General features: G+C 32.6%; 2 protein-coding genes across 3 annotated transcripts in view; both read left to right on the top strand.

The window, feature by feature from the left end:
• Window positions 1-16,598, top strand: part of LOC135845532 (neuronal calcium sensor 2) — a 383,834-nt gene extending 367,236 nt beyond the window's left edge. For both annotated transcript variants that reach the window (XM_065364141.1, XM_065364142.1), the window contains one exon: window positions 5,418-16,598. In XM_065364141.1, the coding sequence (XP_065220213.1) occupies window positions 5,418-5,594 (177 nt within the window). In that variant the 3' untranslated portion in view covers window positions 5,595-16,598. The remainder of the gene's footprint in view (window positions 1-5,417) is intronic.
• Window positions 1-24,920, top strand: part of Nca (neurocalcin homolog) — a 392,453-nt gene extending 367,533 nt beyond the window's left edge. The window contains exons 2-5 of the mRNA XM_065364140.1: window positions 16,761-16,899; window positions 17,171-17,289; window positions 22,514-22,702; window positions 22,831-24,920. Coding sequence (XP_065220212.1) covers window positions 16,830-16,899; window positions 17,171-17,289; window positions 22,514-22,702; window positions 22,831-23,025 — 573 coding nt within the window. The 5' untranslated portion in view covers window positions 16,761-16,829 and the 3' untranslated portion in view covers window positions 23,026-24,920. The remainder of the gene's footprint in view (window positions 1-16,760; window positions 16,900-17,170; window positions 17,290-22,513; window positions 22,703-22,830) is intronic.
• Window positions 24,921-27,185: the final 2,265 nt, after the last annotated feature.

Genomic DNA, 27,185 nt, shown 5'->3' with positions numbered 1-27,185 from the left:
AAATTGATAAATAATTCATTCGGGAAGGATTCACCAACAATTTTTCAATTCGTTCGCGAATGATTCACCAAGTCAGCAATCAATTTATTTAATCACCAATCGTTTGTATGTAAATGATTCGATTTAAACAGATCAATTATTGCTGTACAAAATATGTTTCCAAAAAAGGTGACTCAATTTGTTCGTAAAAGATTTGTGTCTGAAGAAAAGTCGGTCTTCTCGTTCTTAATGCGTGAGTGTTTTTAAAAATATTTTGATTGAAAAAATCAATCCCTTTTTGCAAGCGTGAAAAACAAGACTTTTTTTGGTTATTGAACATTTTAAAAGTGTTGGCAAAATATAAGACTTTTTCCCCTTGATTTTGCCAAAAAAAAAGGTAATTTCCGCAATTTAGGTACCACAAAACCAAGGCTTTAGGTATTGCGATTTTGAAGAAAAAAAAAAGGACCTACTCTTGAAGTTTTGATATTCGGGAGCAGTATATCTCTGTAATGGGAGGGGAAGGGATGAAAAATTTGAATAGCGAGTTTTTACATCAGATGGGTAACTTTTTAAACCATCTCCGACTCAATTTCAGCTGCAATGGCTGGTTTCACCATTTTATAGGGTACCTAAATTAGCACATTATCTGAGGCGATTAAAGTAGAGGTCGATTCATTTGGGCACAACATGTTCCTTCAGCACGAGTAGGAAAGTATCTGAGCCTGTGTGCATAAAATATGTGAAATAAAGTACCTTCGACTTGGAGCAGGTACTTGATTTAAATTCCGATATTTTTTTTTCGAAAATCCCATCCAATATGTTGGAACAGATTGATAAATGAGACATAACATAAGCGTACAATGTTCATCTTTCATACTCGTACGTGTATTGGTGGTTTTTACGATGAAAATCACCAACACACGAGAGCACACTATGCTATGAAAGGTTTTCATAAAACCTTGTCGACGATGTAACGAACTTTCTTCGGTGCTGGTTAGTATAAAATATTAGGTTTTTTTCTTTCGTCGTCGTCCGGTTAGCTCGAGACGAGGAGACGATACACGATGAAAACGTTAGGAGTACGAAAAAAAAAAAAGAATAAAGAAAGATATACCTAGTCGCTTAATATACGCGTTATTCTTGATAAATTGCCTCAATTTTCGTACCTGGGTAAAGAAAACTGACCATAGGAAGAAGAGACGATTTTGATGGTTTCGTTTCATGTATGTACTCGTATGTTATAATAGTATGTACTACGTAGTACGTAGGTACGTGGTACAGAAACAGGACAGGAGTAATTTTTGGTCTCGTTAAAGGAGTTTCATCAGGACAAAGCGAGCTCTATACAACGTGTAAAGTAGAAGTAATTTAGTTCGGTTGTCGAGCAAAAGAAAAGTGACGAGGAAAGTTTACATTACGCGAGCGAGTCTAGTAGGCTTCAGGATGAGTTAAATAAGGGGAAAAACTAATTGCGTAATTTTTTTCGTTTACGTGGGCTCGTATATCACGTACCTACCTAAGTACCTACCTTACCTAGCAGCGAGCTCATATGTACGAGTATAAGCCCAGGCAAAAATACTCTCGTAGACAGAGAGAAAGAGGGTCGTAAAATTGCGAAGATATAACTACTCTGCCGGTGCGTTGTGCCGCAAGTTGCCTGACCTATGACCATGGCGCTCGTTCATAACGACCTAGCTATCGTAAAATAAACCTGTCCGTTTGTAAATTAACTGCGCTGGCCAACTTAATGAAAGTTTGCTGCTGCGAGAACTATAGGAGTAGACTAAGCGCAGCTGCGAAACGTATATGTGAATTTATCTAGCTCGACAATTGAGCCAAGGAGCTGGAAAAAGGTGAACTTGGTATCGTATTGTGAAGATTTTCGAGCCTTTTGCGAAAATTTGACCATGTTGCGATGGACAGTTTTTGAGATCAGACATCGACCTAGGGTGTTGCCTTCGAAATTTAAGATTAGTTTTGAGGTTCCACTGAGCTGTTAAAAATTTTAAAATCCTTTTTCCCGGCCATAAGACAATAGGAGTAATTGCACCCCCCCCCCCGAATCATCTGTGACTACTTTTTTCTCAAAGAGGACATCCTAATGAACATTTTGAAGCAAATTTGTCGAAAAAAAAATTGGCTGTACTAACAAAATGGCGGTCATTTTGATTGACAGGTCAACCAAAATCGCACATTTTGCTTTCCAACATAGGACTCGAGCGAAACTTTTTGAACTGGACAAAACTGGATCGAAAAGGCGTGCAAAAATTCATCAAAAGCTATAATTTCAAGTGCTGAAGTGCATTTTTCGATTTTTGGTGAAATTTTGAAAATCAAATTTAGGCCAAAAATGAGGGAAAAAATCAAAATTTTACTAAAGTGACCTATAAAGCTGAAATTTGGCTTAATGCTCTATTTTCGACGTGCCAAATCGATTGGAATCGGTTTCAAATTGTTTTGAGCAGTTCTGGAGCCTCCAGCATAGTTTTGAAACTTGAAAAAATGTCATCGAATTTGGTTGGAAATCCGAAATTTATTTTATAAACTAATTTCAATACATTATGATGTCGGCTGCAGGTGAATTTCAAGTCGTTTTGGAGCCTCCAGTGACTTTTTGGAACCTCCTGGAGCCTCCAGCAGACTTTTCAAAGCTCAATTTTTCCGTGAAATTTTATCAAAGAGCAGGAAATTCATTTTTACTCTGCAGGTAAATTTCAAGCCGTTTTGGAGCCTCCAGTGACTAGATATTTGGAATCTACTGGAGCCTCCAGCAGACTTTTCAAAGCTCAAATTTTCCATGAAATTTCATCAAATGCAGCTGGAAAATCAAAATTTACTCTGCATTCCAATTTCAACACGTCATCAAGTCGACTGCAGGTAGATTTCAAGTCGTTTTGGAGCCTCCAGCGACTTTTTGACAGCTACTCGAGCCTCCAGAAGACTTTTCAAAGCTGAAACCTTCCATAAAATTTTACCAACGAACAGGAAAAGCATTTTTACTCTGCAGGTGAATTTCAAGTCGTTTTGGAGCCTCCAGTAACCTTTTTGGAATCTACTGGAGCCTCCAGCAGATTTTTCAAAGCTCAAACTTTCCATGAAATTTCATCAAATGCAGCTGGAAATCCGAAATTTATTCCGCACTTCAATTTTAAGTCGGCTGTAGGTAGATTTCATGTCTTTTGTGAGCCTCCAGCGACTTTTTGACAACTACTGAAGCCTCCCGCAGACTTTTCAAAGCTGAACCTTTCCATAAAATTTAATCAACGAGCAGGAAATCCATTTTTACTCTGCAGGTAAATTTCAAGTCGTTTTGGAACCTCCAGTAACTAAATACCTGGAAACCACTGGAGCCTCCAGCAGACTTTTCAAAATTCAAATATTCCATGAAATTTCATCAAATGCAGCTGGAAATCAAAAATTTACTCCGCACTTCAATTTTAAGTCGGCTGTAGCCTTGTAGGTAGATTTCATGTCTTTTTTGAGCCTCCAGCGACTTTTTGACAACTACTGGAGCCTCCAGCAGACTTTTCAAAGCTCATATTCTCCATAAAATTTTACCAACGAGCAAGAAATCCATTTTTACTCTGCAGGTAAATTTCAAGGCGTTTTGGAGTCTCCATAGTGACCAGATATTTGGAATCTACTGGAGCCTCCAGCAGACTTTTCAAAGCTCAAATTTTCCACGAAATTTCATCGAATGCAGCTGCAAATTCGAAATTTACTCTGAACTCCATTTTTAACTCGTCATCAAGTCGACTACAGACAGATTTCAAGTCGTTTTGAAGCCTTCAGCGACTTTTTGGCAACTACTGGAGTGTCCAGCAGACTTTTCAAAGCTGAAACCTTCCATAAAATTTTACCAACATGCTGGAAAACCATTTTCACTCTGCAGGTCAATTTCAAGTCGTTTTGGAGCCTCCATTGACCTTTTTTGGAATCTACTGGAGCCTCCAGCAGACTTTTCAAAGCTTAAATTTTCCATGAAATTTCATCAAATGCAGCTGGAAATTCAAAATTTACTCCGCACTCCAATTTTAAGTCGTCTGTAGGTAGATTTCAAGTCTTTTTTGAGCCTCCAGCGACTTTTTGACTACTACTGGAGCCTCCAGCAGAGTTTTCAAAGCTGAAACTTTCCATTAAATTTTATCAACGAGGAGGAAATCCATTTTTACTCTGCAGGTAAAGTTCAAGCCGTTTTGGAGCCTCCAGTAACTAAATATTTGGGATCCAATGGAGCCTCCAGCAGACTTTTCAAAGCTCAAATTTTCCATGATATTTCATCAAATGCAGCTGGAAATTCAAAATTTACTTTTAAATCGGCTGTAGGTAGATTTCAAGTCTTTTTTGAGCCTTCAGCGACTTTTTGACAACTACTGGAGCCTCCAGCAGACTTTTCAAAGCTCAAATTTTCCATGAAATTTCATAAAATGCAGCTGGAAAATCAAAATTTACTCTGCATTCCAATTTCAACACGCCATCAAGTCGACTGCAGGTAGATTTCAAGTCGTTTTGGAGCCTCCAGCAACTTTTTGTAAATTACTGGAGCCTCCAGTGAATTTTCGATGCTTGAAATTTCCAATAGTCAACTTTGTAACGTATCGAAATTAGTTAGCAGAGTAAATTTAGGTTTTTCAACTCCATTTGATGACATCTTTTTTTGAAATTTCAAGTTTCAAAAATCTGCTGGAGGTTCTAGAAATTTTCAAAAATTCGCTGGAGGCTCCAAAATGACTTGAACCGACCTGCAGTAGACTTGTTAGAAGGTAAATTTTGGATTTCCAGCTCTGTTTGGTAATATTTCATGGAAATTTCGAGCATTGAAAAATCTCCTGGAGGATCCATGAATTTCCAAAAAAGTAGCTGGAGGCTCCAAAACGACTTGAAATCTACCTACAGTCGACTTCATAGCTTATAAAAATCAGTTTTCAGGATAAATTTCGACTTTCCAACTGCATTCGATGATATTGTGTAGAAATTTCAAGGTTTCGAAAATCTACTGGAGGCTCCAAAAATTTCCAAAAAGTCGCTGGAGGCTCTCTAAGATGACTTGAACTCGCCAGCAGTCGACATAATTACGTGTTCAAGTTGGAACGCAGCGTAAATTTCGAATTTCCAACATCTTTTGATAAAATTTTGTGGAAATCTGAATTTTCAAAAATCTGCTGGAGGCTGTAGAACTGCTAAAACGGTTTGAAACCGTTTCTAATCGATTTGGCAGGTTCAAAATAGGGTACATGCCAAATTTCAGACTTCTAGGTCATTTTGGATAAATTTTGATTTTTTTCTCATGTTTGGCTTAAGTAATTTTTTTTAAAAATTCACCAAAATTATCATTTATTAAAATAATTAGATTATAGGTATTATTATAAATGCATTCACGTGACCTACCTAAGTGATAATAATTACATTGTTGCTTTCTGTTTCTATGATTGCAGGCAATATACGACATGTTGGGCGCCTGCTCGTCTAACAGACCGGCCGACTCGGCCGAAGAACGAGCCAAAAACATATTCGCCAAAATGGACGAAAACAACGACGGCCAACTAACTCAAGAGGAATTCTTAAAAGGCTGCCTTCAAGACGAAGAATTATCCAAAATGCTGGCACCGTAATCAGTACATTTATAATCTTGTACACTACCTTTACCTAACTAAGTATAACTACTACGTACTCGTGTAATAACAACTCGAAGACGAATCTACCAACATCCGACGACGCAAACGGAGTAATTCTTCGCTGTACCAACCTTTAGTTATTATCGTTAATTGTTTTAAATGTTTTCGAATTTTTTTCGCTGTTTACAAAGTTTTTCGTTCGTTGTTTTTCTCCTTTTTCCTCCCTCCTTCTTCGTCCCCTCTTTATTATTATTATTTTTCCTGCCCCCCATCGCCCCTTATATACCCCCGCCCCCTTTTTTCCAATTACGATTAGTTCGTTGTTCATTGAATTCTCTCTCTATCTCTCTCTCGATCGCTTGGCTACGTTATACATAGTTACGTTTTTTTTCTTCTATTAATGTTATGGTTAATCGATATGATAGATTGAGTTGATAGGTGACTTGTGTTCGTTGTTTTGGGTTATTTGGTTTTGTTTTTGTTTTTTTTTTTCGAATTTTTTTTTGTTATTGTTTATGATGCGGTTATTGTGCTTGTAAGAAGGTATATTTTGGCTGCCAAAATTCGACTCGAGACAATAATTTCGGGTTTTATCTGATCCCCTCCCCTCTTTTTTTGGACAAATTAAATGTATCGTCTTCGCAGGGTGTCTCAAAAGTTTTCCTTGTTGCAAATGATTCGAAAATGGGTGAAAGTAGTGAGACGATTATGCTGACGTAAAAAGAAGGATGGAAAATTAATTAGGTTTTTCCTCGTCTCCGTTTTGGGAACCATTGAACTGGTTTCAAAAATACTCCACCGAAATGATCAATTGATTTAGGACCTCTTCAGATTTTAATTTGGGATTTTTTGGTCTTTATTTTTTTTAATTGAAGATTTTGCGAACCATTGAATCAGTTTTGAAACTAGTCAAAAAAATAATGAACATCTTCATAATTTTGACGTGAGATTTTTTTCTTGTTTTTAATGTTTTATGGATATTTTGGGAACCACTGAACCGATTTCAGCAGTACTAGAACAAAAAAATGAACTAATTTGTAACTCTTGAGACTTTGATTTGAAATTTTTTCGCCCTTCAATTTTGATGAATATTTTAGGAATCACTGAACCAGTTTTAAAATTGGGCGGTTGAACCAGACATCGAATCGATTTCTGGACCGTTTCGGGTTTTAATTTGGAATTTTTTCTTTCCTTTATTTTTTTATGGATATTTTGTTAATCTCTGAACTGGTTTCAAAAAATACATTAGTTCAATGTCCAAACAATTTTTCAGTCCTTTTCGGATTCTGTTTCATGATTATTTTCTTCGGTCTTTGGAATTCTATGGATCTGCAACAATGCTTATAATGAATTGAGTTTTTACCCTCTTCAATTTTGTTTCAAAAGCACTGAATTCATTTTTGACCCTCCTCAGGTTTTTACTTGTAAATTTTTCCGTGTTTTCTTTTTTCATTGGCATTTTGGGAAGGACTGAACCAGTTTCAAAAGCTTGGGAACCACTGAACTGGTTTCAAAATTACTGGAATAAGATAATGAATTGAGTTTTTACCCTCTTCAGTTTTAGTTTGAGATTTTTTTCTTGTCTGTATTTTTTGTGGACAGTTTGGGAACCACTGAACCGGTTTCAAAAGCACTGAATTTATTTCTGACCCTCCTTATGTTTTTACTTTCATTTTTCATGGACATTTTAGGGAGCACTGAACCAGTTTCAAAAGCTTGAGAACCTCTGAACTGGTTTCAAAATTACTGGAATAAGATAATGAGTTGATTTTTAGCCCTCTTCAGTTTTAGTTTGAGATTTTTTTCTGGTCTTTATTTTTCGTGGGCAGTTTGGGAACTACTGAACCGGTTTCAAAAACCCTCGAGCAAGAAAAAATGAATTGGGTTTGGCCCTCATCAGGTTTTGACTTGTAATTTTATTCGTGTCTTCATTTTTCACGAAGAGTTTAGGAAGCATTGAACCGATTTCGAGAGTACACAAAACAAAACAAAACAAAATTCGATTTCTTCGGGTTTTGATTTGAAATTTTTTCTCGTCTTATTCTTGGAGGAGCTTTTAGGAACCACTGAGCCAGTTTTGAAAATACTTGAACAAAATAACGACTTGATTTCTGATCGTATTGGGGATTTAATTTGAGATTTGTTTCATGTCTTTTTTTTCAATTAGAACTTTGGGAACCATTGAACCGGTTTCAGAAGCACTCGCTCATTTTTCAATTGAAATTTTGGGAACCACTGAACCTATTTGAAAAAGTACTTGATCAAAATGACAAATAATTTTTAACCAATTCGGAATTTCAATTTGGAATTTTTTCTTGTCTTTATTTCTTGGTAAAATTTTGGGAACCACTGAACCGGTTTCATGAATACTTACTCGAACGAAATAACGAATTGGTTTCTGATAATTTACGATTTTTTCATGTCCTCTTTTTTCAGTCAAAATTTTGGAAACCATTGAACCGGTTTCAAAAGCACTCAATCATTTTTTTTCAATTAAAATTTTGGGAACCACCGAACCGGTTTCAGAAGTACTCAATCAAAATGACAAATAATTTCTAACTCACTCCAAATAATTTTAACTTGGAATTTTTTCTTGTCTTTATTTTTCAGTAAAATTTTGGGAACCATTGAACCGGTTTCAAAAATACGTCTCGAACAAAATAACGAATTAATTTCTGATAATTTGCGATTTTTTCATGTCTTTTTTTTCAATTAAATTTTGGGAACCATTGAACCAGTTTCAAAAGCACTCGATCATTTTTTTTTTCAATTAGAATTTTGGGAACCACTGAACCGGTTTTAGAAGTACTCAATCAAAATGACAAATAATTTCAACTTGGAATTTTTTCTTGTCTTTATTTTTTAGTAAAATTTTGGGAACCACTGAACCTGTTTCAAAAATACATCTCGAACAAAATAACGAATTGGTTTCTGATAATTTGCGATTTTTTCATGTCTTTTTTTTCAATTGGGAACCATTGAACCGGTTTCAGAAGTACTCAATCAAAATGACAAATAATTTTCAACTCACTCCAAATAATTTTAACTTGGAATTTTTTCTGGTCTTTATTTTTTAGCAAAATTTTGGGAACCACTGAACCTGTTTCAAAAATACATCTCGAACAAAATAACGAATTGATTTCCAATCGATTGAGATTTTTTCATGTTTTTTTTTTTCAATTAAAATTTTGGGAACCATTGAACCGATTTTAAAAGTACGCGATCAAAATGACAAATAATTTCTGACCCTCTGAACAGATTTCAATGTGGAATTTTTTCGTGTCTTCATTTTTTAGTAAAATTTTGGGAACCACTGAACCGGTTTAAAAAAATACTTGAACGAAATAATCAACGAACTGGTTTCTGACTATCTTTAGATTTTAGTTTGGGATCTCTTCGTGTCTAAATTTTTTCCATTAAGATTTTGGAAACCACTGAACCGGTTTCAAAGAATACCCACCTTATTGATATCCAAATAATTTTCAGCTCTCTTCAGGTTCAGTTTTGTAGATTTTTTTCTCGACTCTGGAGATTTTGGAAACCACTGAACCGTCTAATTAATTTCTTGCCAGTTTCAGAGACATTTCAGATTTTTTTTTTCAATTCCACCTATAATCAAATTGGTGGAAATTGTTTGGGCATCATTGAACTGGTTTTCAAAATTCTCGAGCATCTTTCTTCGTCGAATCGTCGAAGTTTCGCTATTTTCACCCAATTCTACATCATTTCCAATTCTTTGCAACGGAAAATGCAGTATTTCTGAGACACCTTTAAGAAAATAACTCGATGTGGAATTTTTCCTCGCCCACCTTTTGTTGCTCGAGCGTCTCGCGGAATTCTCGTTATTTTTGTTTACATTCTCGACATACTTACTTATCGACGATAACGTTATCGAAACTACGAAGGTCTGAAATCGCGAGAAAATTTTGTGTTATTTAATCGTAATCGAATACGAGTATTTTTAATTGATTGATAAAAATTAACTCGATACGTAATAACGTTTGAATAATTTATATACATCTGGGTATTTTATTTAATCGCGAGAATACCTGCAAAAGAAGTGAAACTTTCATCATTTTTTTTCTCTCTCTCTCGTCAGCTACATATCCAATTACTCGTATTTTCGTTCATTGTCAGCGATCTTTCGTCACAAATTTCCAAATGGGAGAAAAAATCGACCAAAAAAATGATAGGTGATTTTATTGATATGGGATTATAAAGTTTCATTGTTTCTCAAGAGGATACATTCAGTTTTTGATGTTTTCTCTTTTTTTGCCCTTTCGACGTCTCTTTTTCGAAATTATTATACGATATTGTTGGACGATTGCCGGAAAAATTCAGCGTATTAATCGCACAAGTTCATTGCATTCCGTTTTCACTAACTTAGGCATTTAATTTATTCGGCTTTTCGATTGATTTTTAATATTCAGTATGGTAATCGCGTTAAGGTAGGAATTTTATTGGATAAATTTTTCAGACCTTTTTATTCGATCGACTTTTACCTTTTTTTTTTTTTTTTTAGATATTTTTGTATTTTATTTTACTACTACTACTACGATCGCACAAAGCCATGAGAAAATATTAGTTGGTAAATATTCGAAATCCGTATGCTAAAGAACAAAGGTACAGAGTTACGCTGATTACCAAGTCGTCATCGTTCGCCAAATATTTAACGAGTATTTACTTACCTGTTCTGCTGCCAGTGTGTACCTCGGGCTAGAGATACCTTTTGAGTGCAGTTTAAACCTCCCCCCCACCCCCTCCTACTCCTGGGAAAGTTTCGCTCCGCGTGTATTTGTTTTTGGAAATTATAACCAAGCAACGAGCAATGAGCATGGTGAAATTTAACGTTGGTACGCTTGGCTTGTTTCTATTGTCTTGGTTGCTTGTTTGGTTATTTGGTTGGTGGTGGTGGTGGTAGTGCTGGGTAAAGAGCAATTTAGAGAGTAAATGCGGGTATTTTGAAAGGTACCTGGCGGAGGTTTTTGTTTCGATTCGTTAAGGAATAAAATTCATAGTATTGTCGAGAATCAGAATCAGTCGAGTCGGTTGAATTTTGAGGTAACGTATCGATATTTATGTAACAGACAGGATATCATGGATGTAGGATACTTGCTGCATTTGGCGAACACTGGAGTACTATTGGCTCACTTGTACCTATATTGCAATTGTGCTGTGTAAATTATATCGCAACAACACCATTTTTACTTGTGTATATCCGCCAAACGACGAATCTTTTAAGCTCGATTAAGTTGTAAGAAGGCTCAATATTTTGTTTTTTTATTTATCGATTTACACGAATGCTTTGCATTATATACCGTGTGTTCTGTTTTTACTCGTAGAGGTGATGAAAATTTGGCTGGCAGTGGCAAACTCGAATTCCAGGTGTTTTGAAGAGTTTGCAGGGCTGGGAGTTTGGAAAGAGTGGAATAATAGCTGACCAAAAAAAAACTGATGGTTGGAATTGAGCGAGGAATCTTTGAAATGAAGTATAGAGTATGGTAAACTTCGCCAAATTGTTGAATAATTTGATTATAGAGCATGAGAAGTTCCACCAAATGGTGTGAAAAATTTGTTTTGGTGTTTAATTGAAGAGGATACGAAATGTAGAAGATTTAAACCCATATATCTCTCTCAATTTTTATATTTTTCTGTAAAATATGCTCATTAGGGTGGATGGCGAAAAAAATTGTGGGATTTTGACCAAATTCAATGCAGACCTTCATTTTGAGTTGGAAGTCATTCGGAAAAAATTTAAGTTCCGAAGGTACATCCAAAGGAGGGAAATTACATTTTCAAAAAAAATTGTAATTTTGAAATTTTTTTTTAAATACTTGTTTTTTTATGAAAAAATTATAGTTTTTTTTCCAACAAAAAACAACTGGAAATTCCATTTTCTTTTTCAAAAATGAATCAAATTTAAAATAAAAAATAACAATTAAAGAAATTCTTTTGAAAATTTAAAAAAAAAAATATTTTACTTAAGTAATTATTGAAAAAAAATTGAGTTTTGTTTTTTTTTCTCCTCAAAAAATTCCATTGTTTTTTCAACAAAAAATACCGGAAATTTCAGGTTTTAAAAGCAAATAATTAATTGGTTTTTTTTTTTGAAAAAATTCTCAAAAGTTGAGTAATTTGGGAGGGGGGGGGGGAATTTACATCCATTTTTTAAAAATTGAGATTAAAGCATTCCAGAAAGTCTAGTAAAAAAAAAAAAAAAACTGAAACAACCAAATTGAAAAAAATTTTTTGGTTTAGGAAAAAATGCAATTTTTTCAAAAGCAAGTAATCTTAGTTTTTTTTTTGAAAGAATTCCAATTTTTTTTTAAAAATAACATTTTTATAACAATGAGTTTTTGAGAATTTTAGAAGGCAACAGACGACAAATAAGAACCAGAATTCCGATTCAAAACCTTTTTGATTTGGAATTTTGGTTCCAGTTGCAGATTTCTGGTATCTTCCCAAATTCTCAAGCTTTATTTCAAAAAAATCCAAAAAATTCCAGTTTTTTTTTTCAAATAAAATTGTCTAAAAAAAATTGGGTTGAAAAAATTCTAGTTTTTTTCCCAAAATGATCCAAAAATTTCCAGTTTATGAAAAAAATCTGTTGAAGAATTTTTTTGATGGTTTCAACCCCCCCCCAAAAAAAATTGGGTTGAAAAAATTCTAGTTTTTTTCCCAAAATGATCCAAAAATTTCCAGTTTATGAAAAAAATCTGTTGAATAATTTTTTTTGATGGTTTCAACCCCCCCCTCCCCTTCTTATCAGAATTTACACATTCACATAGGTTCGCACATATCTGACGACAGTTTTCAGTGAAAATTTCAAAACTTTTGTGCCATCCCCTCCACAAATGGAAAATATTGAATTTTGAGTGCGTATAGGATCATATTTCATTGTTTGAAGGGAGGGGGGAGGTTAAATTTTCAAAATTGAGCATACCAGAGACCGATTTTTTGGTACATTTTTTGGTTAAATGCAATTGATACTGTTTTCAAGCGGAAAAGAAACAGATTTGTTGTTCCTTTTCAAATATTCTCTCCAAAGGTATTCATAATGAAGGATTTAAAATTTTTAAATTGCGCAGCATTATCAGAAATTATATTTTTGGGCACAGTTCTCTCTGCAGTAAAATGACAACAAAATATGATTGAAAATTCTGTATTGTGCGTACTTTCGACAAGTTCAAGATGAATTAGCTCAGGTGACCAATGAACAATTTCAATTTTTTCAATTGAGCAGCATCATTAGAAATGATCTCTTTAGGCACGGTTCTCTCTGCAATAAAAGGACAAAAAATGATTAAAAATTCTGCATTGTGCGTACTTTTGACAAGTTCAAGGTGAATTAGCTCAGGTGATCAATGAACGACTTGAATTTTTTTTAAATGTGCAGCATTATTCAGGAATGATCTTTTTATAAGTGCAAAGAACAATTTTTGGAAGGAAAAAGAAAAAGATCTAGTATGAGAAACAGACCACCATTGTCGACCCTTCTGCAATTGACACATTTGTTCAACACCTTAATGACCGCTTGTTTACCATTCTTGATCCAATGTACATGAAGAACTGTAGAAAAAATGTTGTTATTTTGAATTGAAGGGAAATCTGTGTATGTCCATGAAAAAAATTACAATCTTACACATTGCTGATAAGGTTTGGATATGTCCAGAAGGATTTGTCAAGTAGCAGTCTGCATGGGCCAGCCTGAAAACCCGAAACAAGCCTGAACACAACCAGAGCTGTGGGACCAAAATGATCCCGAAACCGGGACCGATTAAATCCTGATTTAAATCAGATCCCAAAACCAATCCCAAAACCAAAATCGTTATTTTTCTTGATCCCAAAACTGAAAAAATCCCAAAACCGATATAATTTTGAACCCGAAACAATCCCAGAATCAAAACAATAACAAAATTGTTTCAGTTTCGGGATTTCAATTTTCGCATTTTTTCCGCAATTTTATTATGAAAAATGGTCATTTTACATCATTTATCGTAAGTCATTCAAATTACAATAAGAATTACTCGACGAAATCAGCAAAATATGCACATAAAACGTTAAAATAATCGAACCATTGGATTTTTCACGTCAAAACCTCCCATTTTTTTGGACCCCTGCAAGGTCCATTAGTGAATTTGGGCTTAAAATTGGTTGAAATGAAAATCCCGAAACCGAAACCGATTCAACCCGAAACCGATTCAACCCGGAACCGAAACAAATTTTTCAATCCCAAAACAAATCCTGAAACCGAAATGAAAATTTGAATAACAAATTCCAAAACGAATTCAAACCTGAAATGAAAAAATTTCAATCCCAAAACCAAAATCCAATTCCAAAATCATTTTGGTCCCACAGCTCTGAACTCAACACTACGCTCACTGCAAGTAAGTAACTCGAATGATCACTACATTCATGTTGGGTCTGGCTTAGTTTCATTGGCACCCGATACAAATGTAGTAATTGCACGAGTCACTCGCAGCATAGCATTGTGTTGGGCTCACGGGTCAGCCTGAAAACCTGAAATGAGCCTGAACACAACACTATGCTCACTGCAAGTACCTCTCATGATTACTACATTCATGTTGGGTCTGGCTTAGTTTCATTGGCGCCCGATACAAATGTAGTAATTGCACGAGTCACTTGCAGCGTAGCATTATGTTGGGCTCAGGGGTCAGCCTGAAAACCTGAAATGAGCCTGAACACAACACTACGCTCACTGCAAGTAACTCTCATGATTACTACATTCATGTTGGGTTGGGCCTGGTTTCATTGGCGCCCGACACAAATGCAGTAATTGCATGAGTCACTCACAGTGTAGCATTGTGTTGGGCTTATGGGTCAGCCTGAAAACCCAAAATGAGCCTGAACACAACACTACACTAGCTGCAAGTAACTCGCATGATCACTACATTCGTGTTGGGTCCAGCTCGGTTTCATTGGCGCCCGACTCAAATGTAGTAATTGCACGAGTCACTCGCAGCATAGCATTACAGGCTGGCTGGTGCAGACCACTATTGTCGAGTCCTGATTGAACATTGGTTTGCTTTGTGCATCTTGTGTGGTTCACTTTTGCTGCACCAAGATGCAAATTTTCAATTTCTGGGCATCTCAGAGCCTTATCAGTGGCACACAAAGCTGATTATTTTTTTGGATACTGCACAAAATTACCTGTAAGGTAACGATATGTGAAACTCCCCTGTGGAAATATTTAACGTGAATATTCATTATCAATACTTTAACAAAATAATGATCTCGAGGCGATAGTTTTGGAAAATTACAATCATTGCTGAAAGGTTGCGAGGTTTGAAAACAACCACAACGAAGAATTATACCGTTACTATCTCGAAATAAATTAAATCCGACATTTTTCTTATCAATAACGATGAAGTTTTGGAAATATAATTTGTACTTAAGTTGAGCTTGTTTCAATCGAGCAAAACAAATTATACAGGAGTGAAGTTGTGAGAAGAGTTGTGAGACTGCTCAGCGACATTTTGCAGTTTTCTTTCAATAGAACACACAGTATATAAATAAGTAGGTAGAGTTGCTGCGTAGAATGTACATAATGTTAAATATGGTACCTTTACCTACTATTTTTGCACAAGGGTATATCCAGCGTAATTTATATACTCGATTAGACGAGTGAAAAAAAACTATTACTTACAATTTACATACAATTATTATTTAATACGTAATACGACACACAGGTTAAATTTAATAATGAGTAAAAGAAACAACATAATTGTAAGATTTTCGATTCTTCTTCTATATATTTTTTTTTGTTGTTTTTTTTTCGTTCGTTTGGTTTCGTTTACCTAGTTTTTTTTTATCATTATTATTTATTATATAAATTAATTTTTCCATTTTGTATATGCAATTCCTTTGGAACAGCTTGTTTTTTATATAATCTTTTTCCAGCACACTTATGTACCTATCTCGAAGGTTTTTCTAATTTATAAGTTTATTCTCTTTTATCACTTATCGTTTACCATGATTCTAGTCTATGTTTTGACTGTGTATTTGTATTATCTACATAGTATAATAACGAGTTACACGTTAATTTATATAATTTTATAAGCGCCAAGCTGACGATATACAAAGCAGTATATAAAATCAAAATATACGTACTGATATGGCTATATAGATAATATATCCGATGAGGTAAATATGTAATCATCTGGGACCACAAATTTACTCGAAAGAAAAAAAAACTATGCACACGTACGAGAGAAATGACAACAATGTAAAGTTGCTTGAAAATCTCGACCAAAAAAAAAAACTGGTAGGTAAATTATTCGGTTTTGGCGGTGGTGTGTGGGTGTATGTGAGAGTGCTGAAAAAAAAAACGTCAAGTATAACCACAATCATTTTTCCCCTAGAAGTAAGCTATATATCTAAGTACCTTTTTTTTTTTGAATTATTTTTTTAAGTATGATTTTTTTTTTACTTTTATCGATTTATTGCGGAGTCTTTTTTTTTGTTTTGTTGTATTTTTAAACGATATCGCTGCATTTCTATTCTGTGCGTATCATTCCGCGGTTTGCCGCCGACAACATCGTTAAAGATGAAGCGTATTTTTTTCAATTTTATTTCTTTGTGTATATACATATCTCTCTCTCTCTCTCTCTTTCTGTCTGTCTCTGTTTCTGTGTGGTAGAATAGGGTGTTTTTTTTTATATTATTCAAAAAAAAAAAAACAAATTTACAAAAGGCTTAGGATGTGACTTCAGCGTTACACGTGCACATATTTTACATTTATTTATTATTTTGTATAAAAATGAAAATTCAAAATATACATTGACAACATTATAATATGATACAACGTACATATAAATAGGTAGTTCTGTTCTGTGTTTTTTTTTTTCGTTTTTTTTTCTCTTCTTCTGTACTATTTAGCGAACCCTCTGTTATTAAATTATTAATATATTCATCTTTCTAAGTGTAGTGATTTTTTGTATAATTTTTAGTAAAATAAAAATTATTGTTTAAATCAAAAAATCGATAATTATCTAGTCAATTTGTCGTACTATATCTTGTGAGTTGAAAAGCCAGCGTAAATACCTGCAGATTCAAGGATGGAAATTGAGGGGTTTATTGTGTTTCGGGTTGAAAGATGAGTTTAATTAATTGTGTATTTTTTGCTTGTTTGTTGTATTTCAGTTGTGAATGTCGTACGCAGACGTATGTATTTGCTGCTGGTGAATTACGTTTTGAAATAGAGCCAATAGAATGGGAAAGCAGAATAGTAAACTGAAGCCGGAAGTATTAGAAGATTTAAAAGCAAATACCGAGTTTACAGGTGAGAAATTATTATTTAATTATATCCAAAGGTAGTTTGCATAAATTGAATTAGATTTGATTGTTGTGTAATATATTTTTTACTCGTACCTCTACCTACCTTATGAAAACAATACTTGTTTTTGTAAGTTACCTATCCTAATTGAAAAAAAAATGCAACAATATTTTTGGCAATTTTATGATATTTTTATTTAAATTACTTATACCTGACCTGTTTTAAAGTAGGTGCGTTGGAGTTGAATAATATTGGTGTTTATCTTGATTGTTCACAGATGCAGAGATACAAGACTGGTACAGAGGGTTTCTAAAAGATTGTCCCAGCGGTCACCTGAGCGTTGACGAGTTCAAAAAAATATACGGAAATTTTTTTCCATACGGCGATGCATCTAAAGTACGTTTTAATTTATGTATTACGTATTCATATTATTCTGTATATTAGAGTTACTTAATAGAATACCGAATTATCAAACCAGACTGGAATACTTGAGTGAATAATTATTGGGAATTTATATCGTCTTTGCGAATTATTTTATAATTCGAAACGAAAAAGTCCCCTATCGGCACGTAATTAATATTAGATAAAGAGGGGAGGGGTGGGTGAAAAGGCGATATTTTTATTACATATTTCGCCAATGCAGGTATGTATTGTTTACCGGTGAACGATCAAAAATGATGTTGAGAGAGATTCAGTTTTGATGGAATTTAAAATTCGTATCATTGTTTTACGTAATAAAATTCACTCTATTCTGGGCTCAAATAATAATTAAAAAAAAAAAAACTCAAAACTAAATTACGTCTAAATGGTGTAATTTCTCACGAAATTTTAACGTGTTTTGATAGGTCATGCACATGACCTGAATTCCAGGACTTAATTTTGTACTCAAAATCCCCCAGAAATGCTCAAAACCCATTTTGGTCAAAATATTCGAAATCCTCGTGAAATTTTAACCCATTTTGATTAGTCGCATGACATTTTTTGGAAAATTCCCTAAAATCATGTCTTAACTTGGAACTCAAAATTCTAATATTTTGAGATTTTCGCCAAATTTTAGGTCATTTTGACAAGTCGTACAAACATTTTTGGAAAATCCCCAAATTAACTCAATTTTGGGCTCAACTGCATCCTTATTCTTTCAGCATCAAAACTTCCAAAAAAAAAACTCAAATATGTATTTGTCAAAACTTCGAATATTTTCGCGAAATTCCAAAAATCCTCCGAAAATCATGGCTCAATTTGAGGCTCAAAATATGTACTCATAAAATACCCGAAATCATGACTCAATTTTAGGCTCAAAATTCTTCAAAAGTGCTCAAAAAACATGTTGGTCGAAATATTCAAAACGTCGACGAAAAGTTAACCTGTTTTGATGACTCGCATAGACTTCAAAAAATCATGCCTCAATTTTAGCTTCAAAATTTTTTTCAGATATGCTCAAAAAACAATTTTGTCGAAACATTCGAAATCCTCGCGAAATTTTAATCAATTTTGATAGGTCGCATGATACTTATCTAAAAATCCAAAAAATCATAACTCAATTCTACATTGAAAAATTTTTTCAAAAATTCGTTTTAAAAAAGTGTCAAAATTATTAAGTAAGTACCTAGGTAGGTACATTAAGTATTGAGAATAAAAAAAAATTGAAGAAAATAAAAAATACGTAAATAAGTCTCTTTTGATGAATTGTTATAAAATTGTATAAAGTTGCTTTTGTTTGTACTTTGCATCAATGTTAGATAAGTTTTTAGCATTTTTTTTTTTTTTTTCAAGCAACTTACGTCAAGTTTAGTAAATTTTACTCTTTTTTGGCAATTTTTATCATGAATTTCATTATTGTCTTTTTTTGTGTTTTTACATCAATTTACTTTTCAGTAATTTTTTTCGTGTTTTTTTTGTTTTTTACTGAAATTTCATAAATCTTTGGTGAATTTCTTTTTTTTTTTTTATTTTTCATTTGCATATTTGTAATATTCTTCATTTTCAACCCTTTTTCGTGCAATTTTTTATGGTTCCGTTTGGTAAATTCAAATGATTTTTCATTTAATTTTGTGACTATTTATCACGTTTTTTAGGTAATTTTCATCAGTTTATGCGTTTTTAACGCTTTATTTAGGTTTATTTTCATTATGTTTTGGTCTTTTTTTGGTATTTTTTCATCATTTTAATCTTTCATCACAGTTTTCAGCAAAATTTGAGCATTTTTCGTCAATTTTCATGGTCTTTTACTCATGATTTTATTCAATAAATTTTTTCACTTTTTTTTATCAAAAGTTCATTCCTTTCTGGTTATTTTTTATACCGGCTTTCAAGATTTTTTTGGTGTTTTTACATCAGTTTATGCTTTTTTTTATCATTGTTTTATACAATTTCTAGTCATACATATCACATTCTCATCTGCTTTCTAGAGATTGGTTTCAATTTTCTTTACTTGTTTTTGCATGCATTTTGAACACATTTTCACACAGAATCTTATGTATTATTTCTATTCAAATTTCATTACTTTTCGGTCATTTTTTTATTTTTTTTAAATTAAATTCTAAATTAATGTTTTTTCACATTTTCTTTTCATAGTATTTTATGCAAAATTACCAGTAATTACCACAAGATACCAGAAATTACCAAAAACTATCAGTAATTACCCAACAATACCCATAATTACCAAAAGTTACCAGATTTTTTCCAAATTTACGAGTCATTTACCAAAATTTCCTTGTAATTTAGTTACCGGATTTTTTCTAATTTTACCAGTCATTTACCAAAATTTCCTTGTAATTTACCAGAATTTACCAAAATTAACCAAAGTTTAACATTCCCCCCATGATACCAACAATGTTTAATGATTTACCAAATTTAACCAGAATTATGGTAATTTACAAATGAATTACCAGTAAATTCCTAAAATTATCATTAATTACCAAAATTTACCAGATGATTACTGAAAAATACCAGTAATTACCTAAATTTACCAGTGATCAGTGTGATCACCAAAAAATACCAGTTATTTCCAAGAATTTTATTACCAACAAAAATAATATTGGTAGTAATTTACCAAGAATTCAGAAGTAACAGTAATGCACTAAAAAATACCAAGAAATGTTGGCAATTTATCAAAATAAAATTACCAGTAATTTACCAAATATGTCAACAAAAGATTACAAGTAATTAACCAAAAATTGCTAAAAAAATTTGTCACTCGCATCTCAAAATTTATTAAAAATGTACCTGTCATTTTTTCTGCCTTTTTGTCTTTTTGTCCGTCTTTTCATCAGTTTGTCTTTTCATTGATTTTTTACATTTTCATTGTTTCATCTTTTTGTTGTTTTGCCTTTTCATTGTTTTGTCTTTTCATCTGTACCTCTGTTCATCTTTTCATCTCTTCTTCTTTTTGTCCTTTTGTCTTTTCATCTTTTCACCTTATTTTCTTTTTGTCTTTTCATTGTTTTGTCTTTTCATCTGTTCGTCTGTTCATCTTGTCATCTTTTCTTCTTTTTTGTCCTTTCATCTTTTCATTTTTTCGTCTTTTCAACATTTTGTCTGTTTGTCTTTTTGTCTGTTCATTGTTTTGTCTTTTTATTATTTCATCTTTTCAATGTTTCATCTTTTCCTCAGTTTGTCTTTTCATTCCATCTTTTCATCTTTTTGTCTTTTTGCCTTTTCATTGTTTTGTCTTTTGGTCTTTTCATTGTTTTCTGTTTTGTCTTTTCAGATGTTCGTCTGTTTGTCTTTTCATTTTTTCATTTTTTCATTTTTTCATCTTTTCATTTTTTTGTCTTTTCAACATTTTGTCTGTTTGACTTCAATACTTGTCTTTTGTCTTCTTGTCCCTTCATCTTTTTGTCCTTTCGTCATTTCTCATTTTTCATCTTTTCATCATACTATTGTCTTTTAGTTTTTGCCTTTTTGTCTTTTCGCCTTTTTTGCCTATTCACTTTTCGTCTCTCTTTGTCTTTTTGTCATTTTGTCTTTTCTTCTGTTTGTCTGTTTGTCTTTTCATTTGTTCATCTTTTTGTCTTTTCTTCTTTTTGTCGTTTTGTTGTTTTGTCATTTTTCATCTTTTCATACTTTTGTCTTTTCGCCTTTTTGTTTTTTTGCCTTTTCATCTTTTTGTCCTTTCGCCTTTTTGTCATTTTGTCTTTTCTTCTGTTTGTCTTTTTGTCTTTTCTTCTTTTTGTCCTTTTGCCGTTTTGTCATTTTTCATCTTTTTGCCTTTTTATCTTTTTGTCATTTTGTCTTTTCTTCTGAGTTCTGTTTGTCTGTTTGTCTTTTTGTCTTTTCGCCTTTTTGTCTTTTCACCTTTTTTGCCTATTCACTTTTCGTCTCTTTTTGTCTTTTTGTCATTTTGTCTTTTCTTCTGTTTGTCTGTTTGTCTTTTCATTTGTTCGTCTTTTTGTCTTTTCTTCTTTTTGTTGTTTTGTTGTTTTGTCATTTTTCATCTTTTCATACTTTTGTCTTTTCGCCTTTTTGTTTTTTTTTGCCTTTTCATCTTTTTGTCCTTTCGCCTTTTTGTCATTTTGTCTTTTCTTCTGTTTGTCTGTTTATCTTTTCGCTTGTTCATCTTTTTGTCTTTTCTTCTTTTTGTCCTTTTGTCGTTTTGTCATTTTTCATCTTTTTGCGTTTTTATCTTTTCGTCATTTTGTCATTTTGTCTTTTCTTCTGAGTTCTGTTTGTCTTTTCATTTGTTTGTCTTTTCTTCTTTTTGTCGTTTTGTTGTTTTGTCATTTTTCATCTTTTTATACATATGTCTTTTCGCCTTTTCATCTTTTTGTCATTTCTTCTTTTCTTCTGTTTGTCTGTTTATCTTTTCGCTTGTTCGTCTTTTTGTCTTTTCTTCTTTTTGTCCTTTCGTCGTTTTGTCATTTTTCATCTTTTTTGCCTTTTTAAAATCTTTTCGTCTTTTCTTGTCTTTTCGTCCTGTCGTCCTTTTGTCTTTTTTTGTTTTTTTGCATCTTTTCTTCTTTCCATCTTTCCACCTTTCTGACGCATTTACCTGATTTACCCAAAACTTACTTGTAATTTACTCATAGATGACTCGTAATTTACCCAAAAAATACTCGTAATTTACCCAAAAATTACCACAGATTACCGGAAATTTTCTAAAAAATTACCAATAATTCACAAAAATTATCAGTGAGCCATTTTGTACATAAAATAAAGATCAGTCATTAAAATGTTTGAAACTGTACACATTTTTTTCTAATTTTTTTTTTGTTTTTTTTTGAGATTCTGAACAGTTATTAATTTAATGTCGTTGATAATCAAACTTGAGCTAAATTTCAGAGAGAATCGAACAGTTCGAGTGCAAATCAAACTAAAATTTTAAAAATTGTTTAAAGTTCAGAAAATGAAATTCAAATCTCGAAATTTTTTGTACGTTGATGTATTTTTGAACGTTTGTTGGATTTTTTTTCTCGTTGATTGAAGATTTGTCTAAACCTGTGATAATTTTTCACTGTACAAAATTTAATTTTCGTTTATTCAACGTTTGAAATAAAATTGGAACTAGATCATTTTTAGTGACATAATTTTTTAATTTAATTATAAAATAATTATTTACGTAGTATTCTTCGAGCTTTATCGTACGTAGCTTTTTTTCTCTAACTATTTTTTGTATTTTCAGTTCGCAGAACACGTGTTCAGAACATTCGACGCTAACGGAGACGGTACGATAGATTTCAGAGAATTCTTATGCGCTCTGTCAGTTACCTCGAGAGGAAAACTCGAACAAAAATTAAAATGGGCTTTTAGCATGTACGATCTAGACGGTAACGGTTACATATCCAGGCAAGAGATGTTGGAAATCGTTACGGTTCGTATTCTTTAATTTTATTTTCTTCATCCCTCGTACATTCTCCATCTCTCTACCATTACAATGTATTATTATTATTCAATTTAAAAATCATTATACTCATCTATGTACTCGTATTTTATGCTCAGGCGATTTACAAAATGGTCGGCTCGGTGATGAAGATGCCCGAAGACGAATCCACGCCGGAGAAACGAACCGATAAAATATTCCGTCAAATGGATAAAAATCAAGACGGCAAATTATCTCTGGAAGAATTCATCGAAGGAGCTAAAAGCGACCCGTCCATCGTACGGCTGCTGCAATGCGATCCGCAAGCTCAGTGAACGCATCAACAACAACATCAACAGCAACAACAGCAACAGCAACAACAACATGAGAGAAATTTCTATAAAAATTCAGTATTCGCAATTAATTTTACCATATATAGTGTAATTTTAAACTTTTTTTTTGTCTTTTTATTTCTAATTTGAATTTTTTTTTTTTGGTAATTTTTAAATCACACGGGTTCTCAGATTTTACGTACCCCATGGGCTCGCGTACAATCGCCTACACAGTGGTTCGAAAAATTGTGATAAAAAGTCTGCGAATTCGTGGCTCCATTTTTTTTTTCTTTTTAATGTTTTATTTAGTACACGAGTACAAATTATATTTTTAAATCGAGGAAAAATTTTGTTTTTCCAGCACAAGTATTCTTTAATATTTTTCCCTCTTTTTTTCTTTTTTTCTCTTCTTTTTTTTTCGTCGAGGAATTTTTTTTCCTCGTTTTTTAATATTCTTATTCGCGCTCGCGCCTGTAAATTGAGTAAAGTATCGCTTTCTTTTCTTGGTTTTTTTTTTATTTTAATCATCACGTTTTTTAATTCCATCCTCTTTATTATTTTTTTTTATATAGCATTTGTTTGATGGTGTTTCATTTCTCCTTCTTCCGTGTTTTTTTTTGTTTTTTTTTTTTTATCTGTCATGTTCTGTTGAACAATAATTTTAATTTTCCTAAGACGTCGATGACGAAAAACGTCAAGTTGTAAAACAGAAGAAAAAAAAGCACAAATAATTCTTCCTCTTGTTTCGTCTTCTTTTTTTTTCCTCTTCTTATTTTTTTTTCCTTTCGCGTTGAATTAGCAGGTTTTTTTTATTATTTAAGAATGATCTCATTTGAAAATTTAAAAAAAAAAGTAAATACATAATTAGGAATTTATTATCTATCCAAATATGTAGGGAAATGACAATTTATTATTATATTGTAGTTACGACGATGATGATGATTATTAATAGGTTTTCGAAGAGTTGATGTTCGAGTGTGAATGAAAATGAATAAAAAATTGCAAATACAAGCCTCCTTCTCCTCCTCCGTTTAATAATAATGTACTTAAGATTATATAAGAGAAAGATGAAATTTTGTCGCATAGTTTAATTTGAAAAAATATATATTGTTATTTATTCGTGTAAAAATTGGCTGTGCCTTCATTAACAAATTTATTGTTAAGTTATCAAGTTAAATAAGAGAAAAAAAAATACGGGTATATTGGCAACCGGTTTTATGCATAATTTTACTACTATCTCTCTATTTTTCTCTGTCTCTTTATTGTTTTCGGTCTGTCTCTCTTTTTTTTTTTGTAATTTTAATTCTCTGTTTTTTTTTTTGTTTGAATTACATCGACACCAAAATCAGCATACCTGATAAATAAAATCAAAATGAGAATTTTTTTTTTTGGTTCACTCGGTATAATAGTTTCGATAATTAATTTTTACCCCTTCGCTTATGAGCTTGTTCACTGATAAGCAATTGTTTATTTTACATTATGTACCTAAAGTATGTTCACACTGGTTTAATTATTGTATTTTGTAAATTCGAATTCGTTATTGTGTTTCTGTTCTGTTATATCCGCGAACAGAAAGATGATGATGGATTTTTTTTATTTTATTTTTTTTTTGTTGAATTAAATGGTGCGGATTTGAGTTTTTTAAAAAAAAAGAGCGAAGGTTGCCAATTCTGATGTATTGTTTTTAGATGATAATGGAAGAGAGAGTACGTTTAACAAAATTCGCATATTGAAAATTTATTCTTTAACTTTTTTTTATTATCTGTTGTAAAAATTATTGTTTATATATTCATGTTCGTGAAATATTTTACATTTCATTCTATTATATTTCAGTTTAAATTCTTGTTCTTATTTTAATTGTTTTATTTTGAAGATTTAATAAAATTTATTTTATTTCAGGTTTTTGTATTTTTTTCTTTCTTGTATCGTGTTGAGTGAAGTTATTGAGCAGGGTGTTGTTGGTGTTTTTCAAATTTTGATAAGTGAGGAGACGAAGAAAGGGGAAATTTTTCTACCTTTGTTGTGTTCGAATGTTGTAGCGTCATCGCAGGTGTTTTCTTATTCCTTATCTAATTTATTTCATGAGTCATCGGATTGAATGCGATTTTGGTTAAAGCGGGTGTGATTGAAATAGTCGCAAAACGTCTCAGTTCCGGTTTCGGCATCGAAGCGAACGGTTGTTGTGAAATGTTTGCGTTGGTGAGACGAATGACGATGATAAAGGGTGAATTTGGGGTAATTTTTTCGGTTTTAGAATTCGAATTTCGGGATTGAAGCGAACGTGTTGGTTGTTTTTGGTGTTTGTGATGATGATTTTGGAAATGGCGAAGGTCGAAGGGTGATTCTTTCAGTAATGGGTGAGTGTATTTTCCTATGATTATTGGTTAATTAGCAATGTTACGATTGCTACTGCTAGGAGAACATGATTCTGTGTCTTTTTGAATTTTTTTCAACCCTTGAAATGATAGGTAGATTATTGAAAGCATTTCGAACTGATGCATTTGTTTACAAAAATTATTTTTGACATTTTTTAATTACATAGGGCCATAGGTAAATAAAATTGAAGAGTTTAGTCAAATACATAAATTATTAGGTTTCAATTAATTTGGAAATTATTTTTAAAGGATATTTTTTGTGTTCATTTTCTTTTTATTGGTATTTTTGAATTAATTTTTTTTTTTTTTGTGAATTGGATCATCACGATTTTATTTTAATTTTGTTGTGGATTTTTAATTTTATTGATAAAAAAAAAAACAAGTTTTATTTTAATTTGCCCTCAACTTTAGTCTTCAGAGTTGATTTTTTGATGAATGAATTTCTAGAAATTTGGAAATATTGTTTTTTTGGAATTTTGATGAACCATTTCACTTTTGAACTCTATATTTTCAAAAAGTGGTTTGAACAGTTTCTTTGTAATCGATTTTGAAATTTAAAATTTTTCCCTTATAGTCCGGCATATGACAATAGGAGTAATTGCACCCACCCCCCCCCCGCCGATCCTCCGAGACAACTTTTTTCTTAAAGGGGACATCCTAAGGAATATTTTAAAGCAAACTTGCCCAAAAAAAAGTTGGCCTTACTTACAAAATGGCGACCATTTTGATTGGCAGGTCAGCCGAAATCACAGATTTTGTGTTTCAACATAGAACTTGCACGAAATTTTTCGAACCTTACAAAGGTAGATCGAAAGATCATGCAAAAATTTATCACCTGTCAAAATTTTAAATGCTAATGTGCTTTTTTCGATTTTTGGTGAATTTTTGATAAATTCCATTTAGGCCAAAAATGAGGGAAAAAATCAAAGTTTTACCAAATTGACCAAGGAAGCTGAAATTTGGGATATACCCTATTTTCGATATGCCAAATCGATTGGAAACGGTTTCAACCCGTTTTGAGCAGTTCTGGAGCCTCCAGCAGATTTTTGAAACTCGAAATTCCCACAAAATTCCATCAAATTGGATTTTTAAAGCTGAAATTTATTCTAAAAACCAATTTCAATGCGCTACGAAGTACTGCAGGTGAATTTCAAGTCGTTTTGGAGCCTCCAGCGACTTTTTGAAAATTCCTAAAGCCTCCAGCAGATTTTTGAAACTTTATAAAATGTCATCAAATTCTCCTGGAAATTCAAACTTTACTCTGCAGGTAGATTTCGAGTCGTTTTGGAGCCTCCAGCAACTTTCTGACAGTCACTGGAGCCTCCAGTATATTTTTGAAACTTGAAATTTCCCCAAAATTTCATCAAACTGAGATGGAAAGTCGAAATTCATTCTGCAAACTAATTTAAATACGCTACGACGTTGGCTGCTGGTGGATTTCAAGTTGTTTTGGAGCCTCCAGCGACTTTTTGAAAGGTTGTATGGAGTTTTCTTGGAAAATTAAAATTCCCTAAAAGTAGCTGGAAGCTTCAAAACTATTTGAAGTACATTTCAGCTTGCCAACTCCATTTGATGAATTAATGTTGCGGGAATTTCAAAGTTCAACAATCTACTGGAGGCTCCAGCAATTTTCAAAAAAGTAGCTGGAGGCTCTAAAATGACTTGAACCCACTTGAAGTCGTCTTCAGAGAGTGTTAAAATTGGAGTGTAGGGTAAATTTCAGCTTTCCATCTCCATTTGATGAAATTTTGTAAAAATTTAAAGTTTAAAAAATCTGCTGGAGGCTTT

The sequence above is a fragment of the Planococcus citri genome, chromosome 4, assembly GCF_950023065.1.
Source record: "Planococcus citri chromosome 4, ihPlaCitr1.1, whole genome shotgun sequence".
Classification (NCBI taxonomy): domain Eukaryota; kingdom Metazoa; phylum Arthropoda; class Insecta; order Hemiptera; family Pseudococcidae; genus Planococcus; species Planococcus citri.
This window is presented reverse-complemented; position numbering and strand designations above follow the sequence as displayed.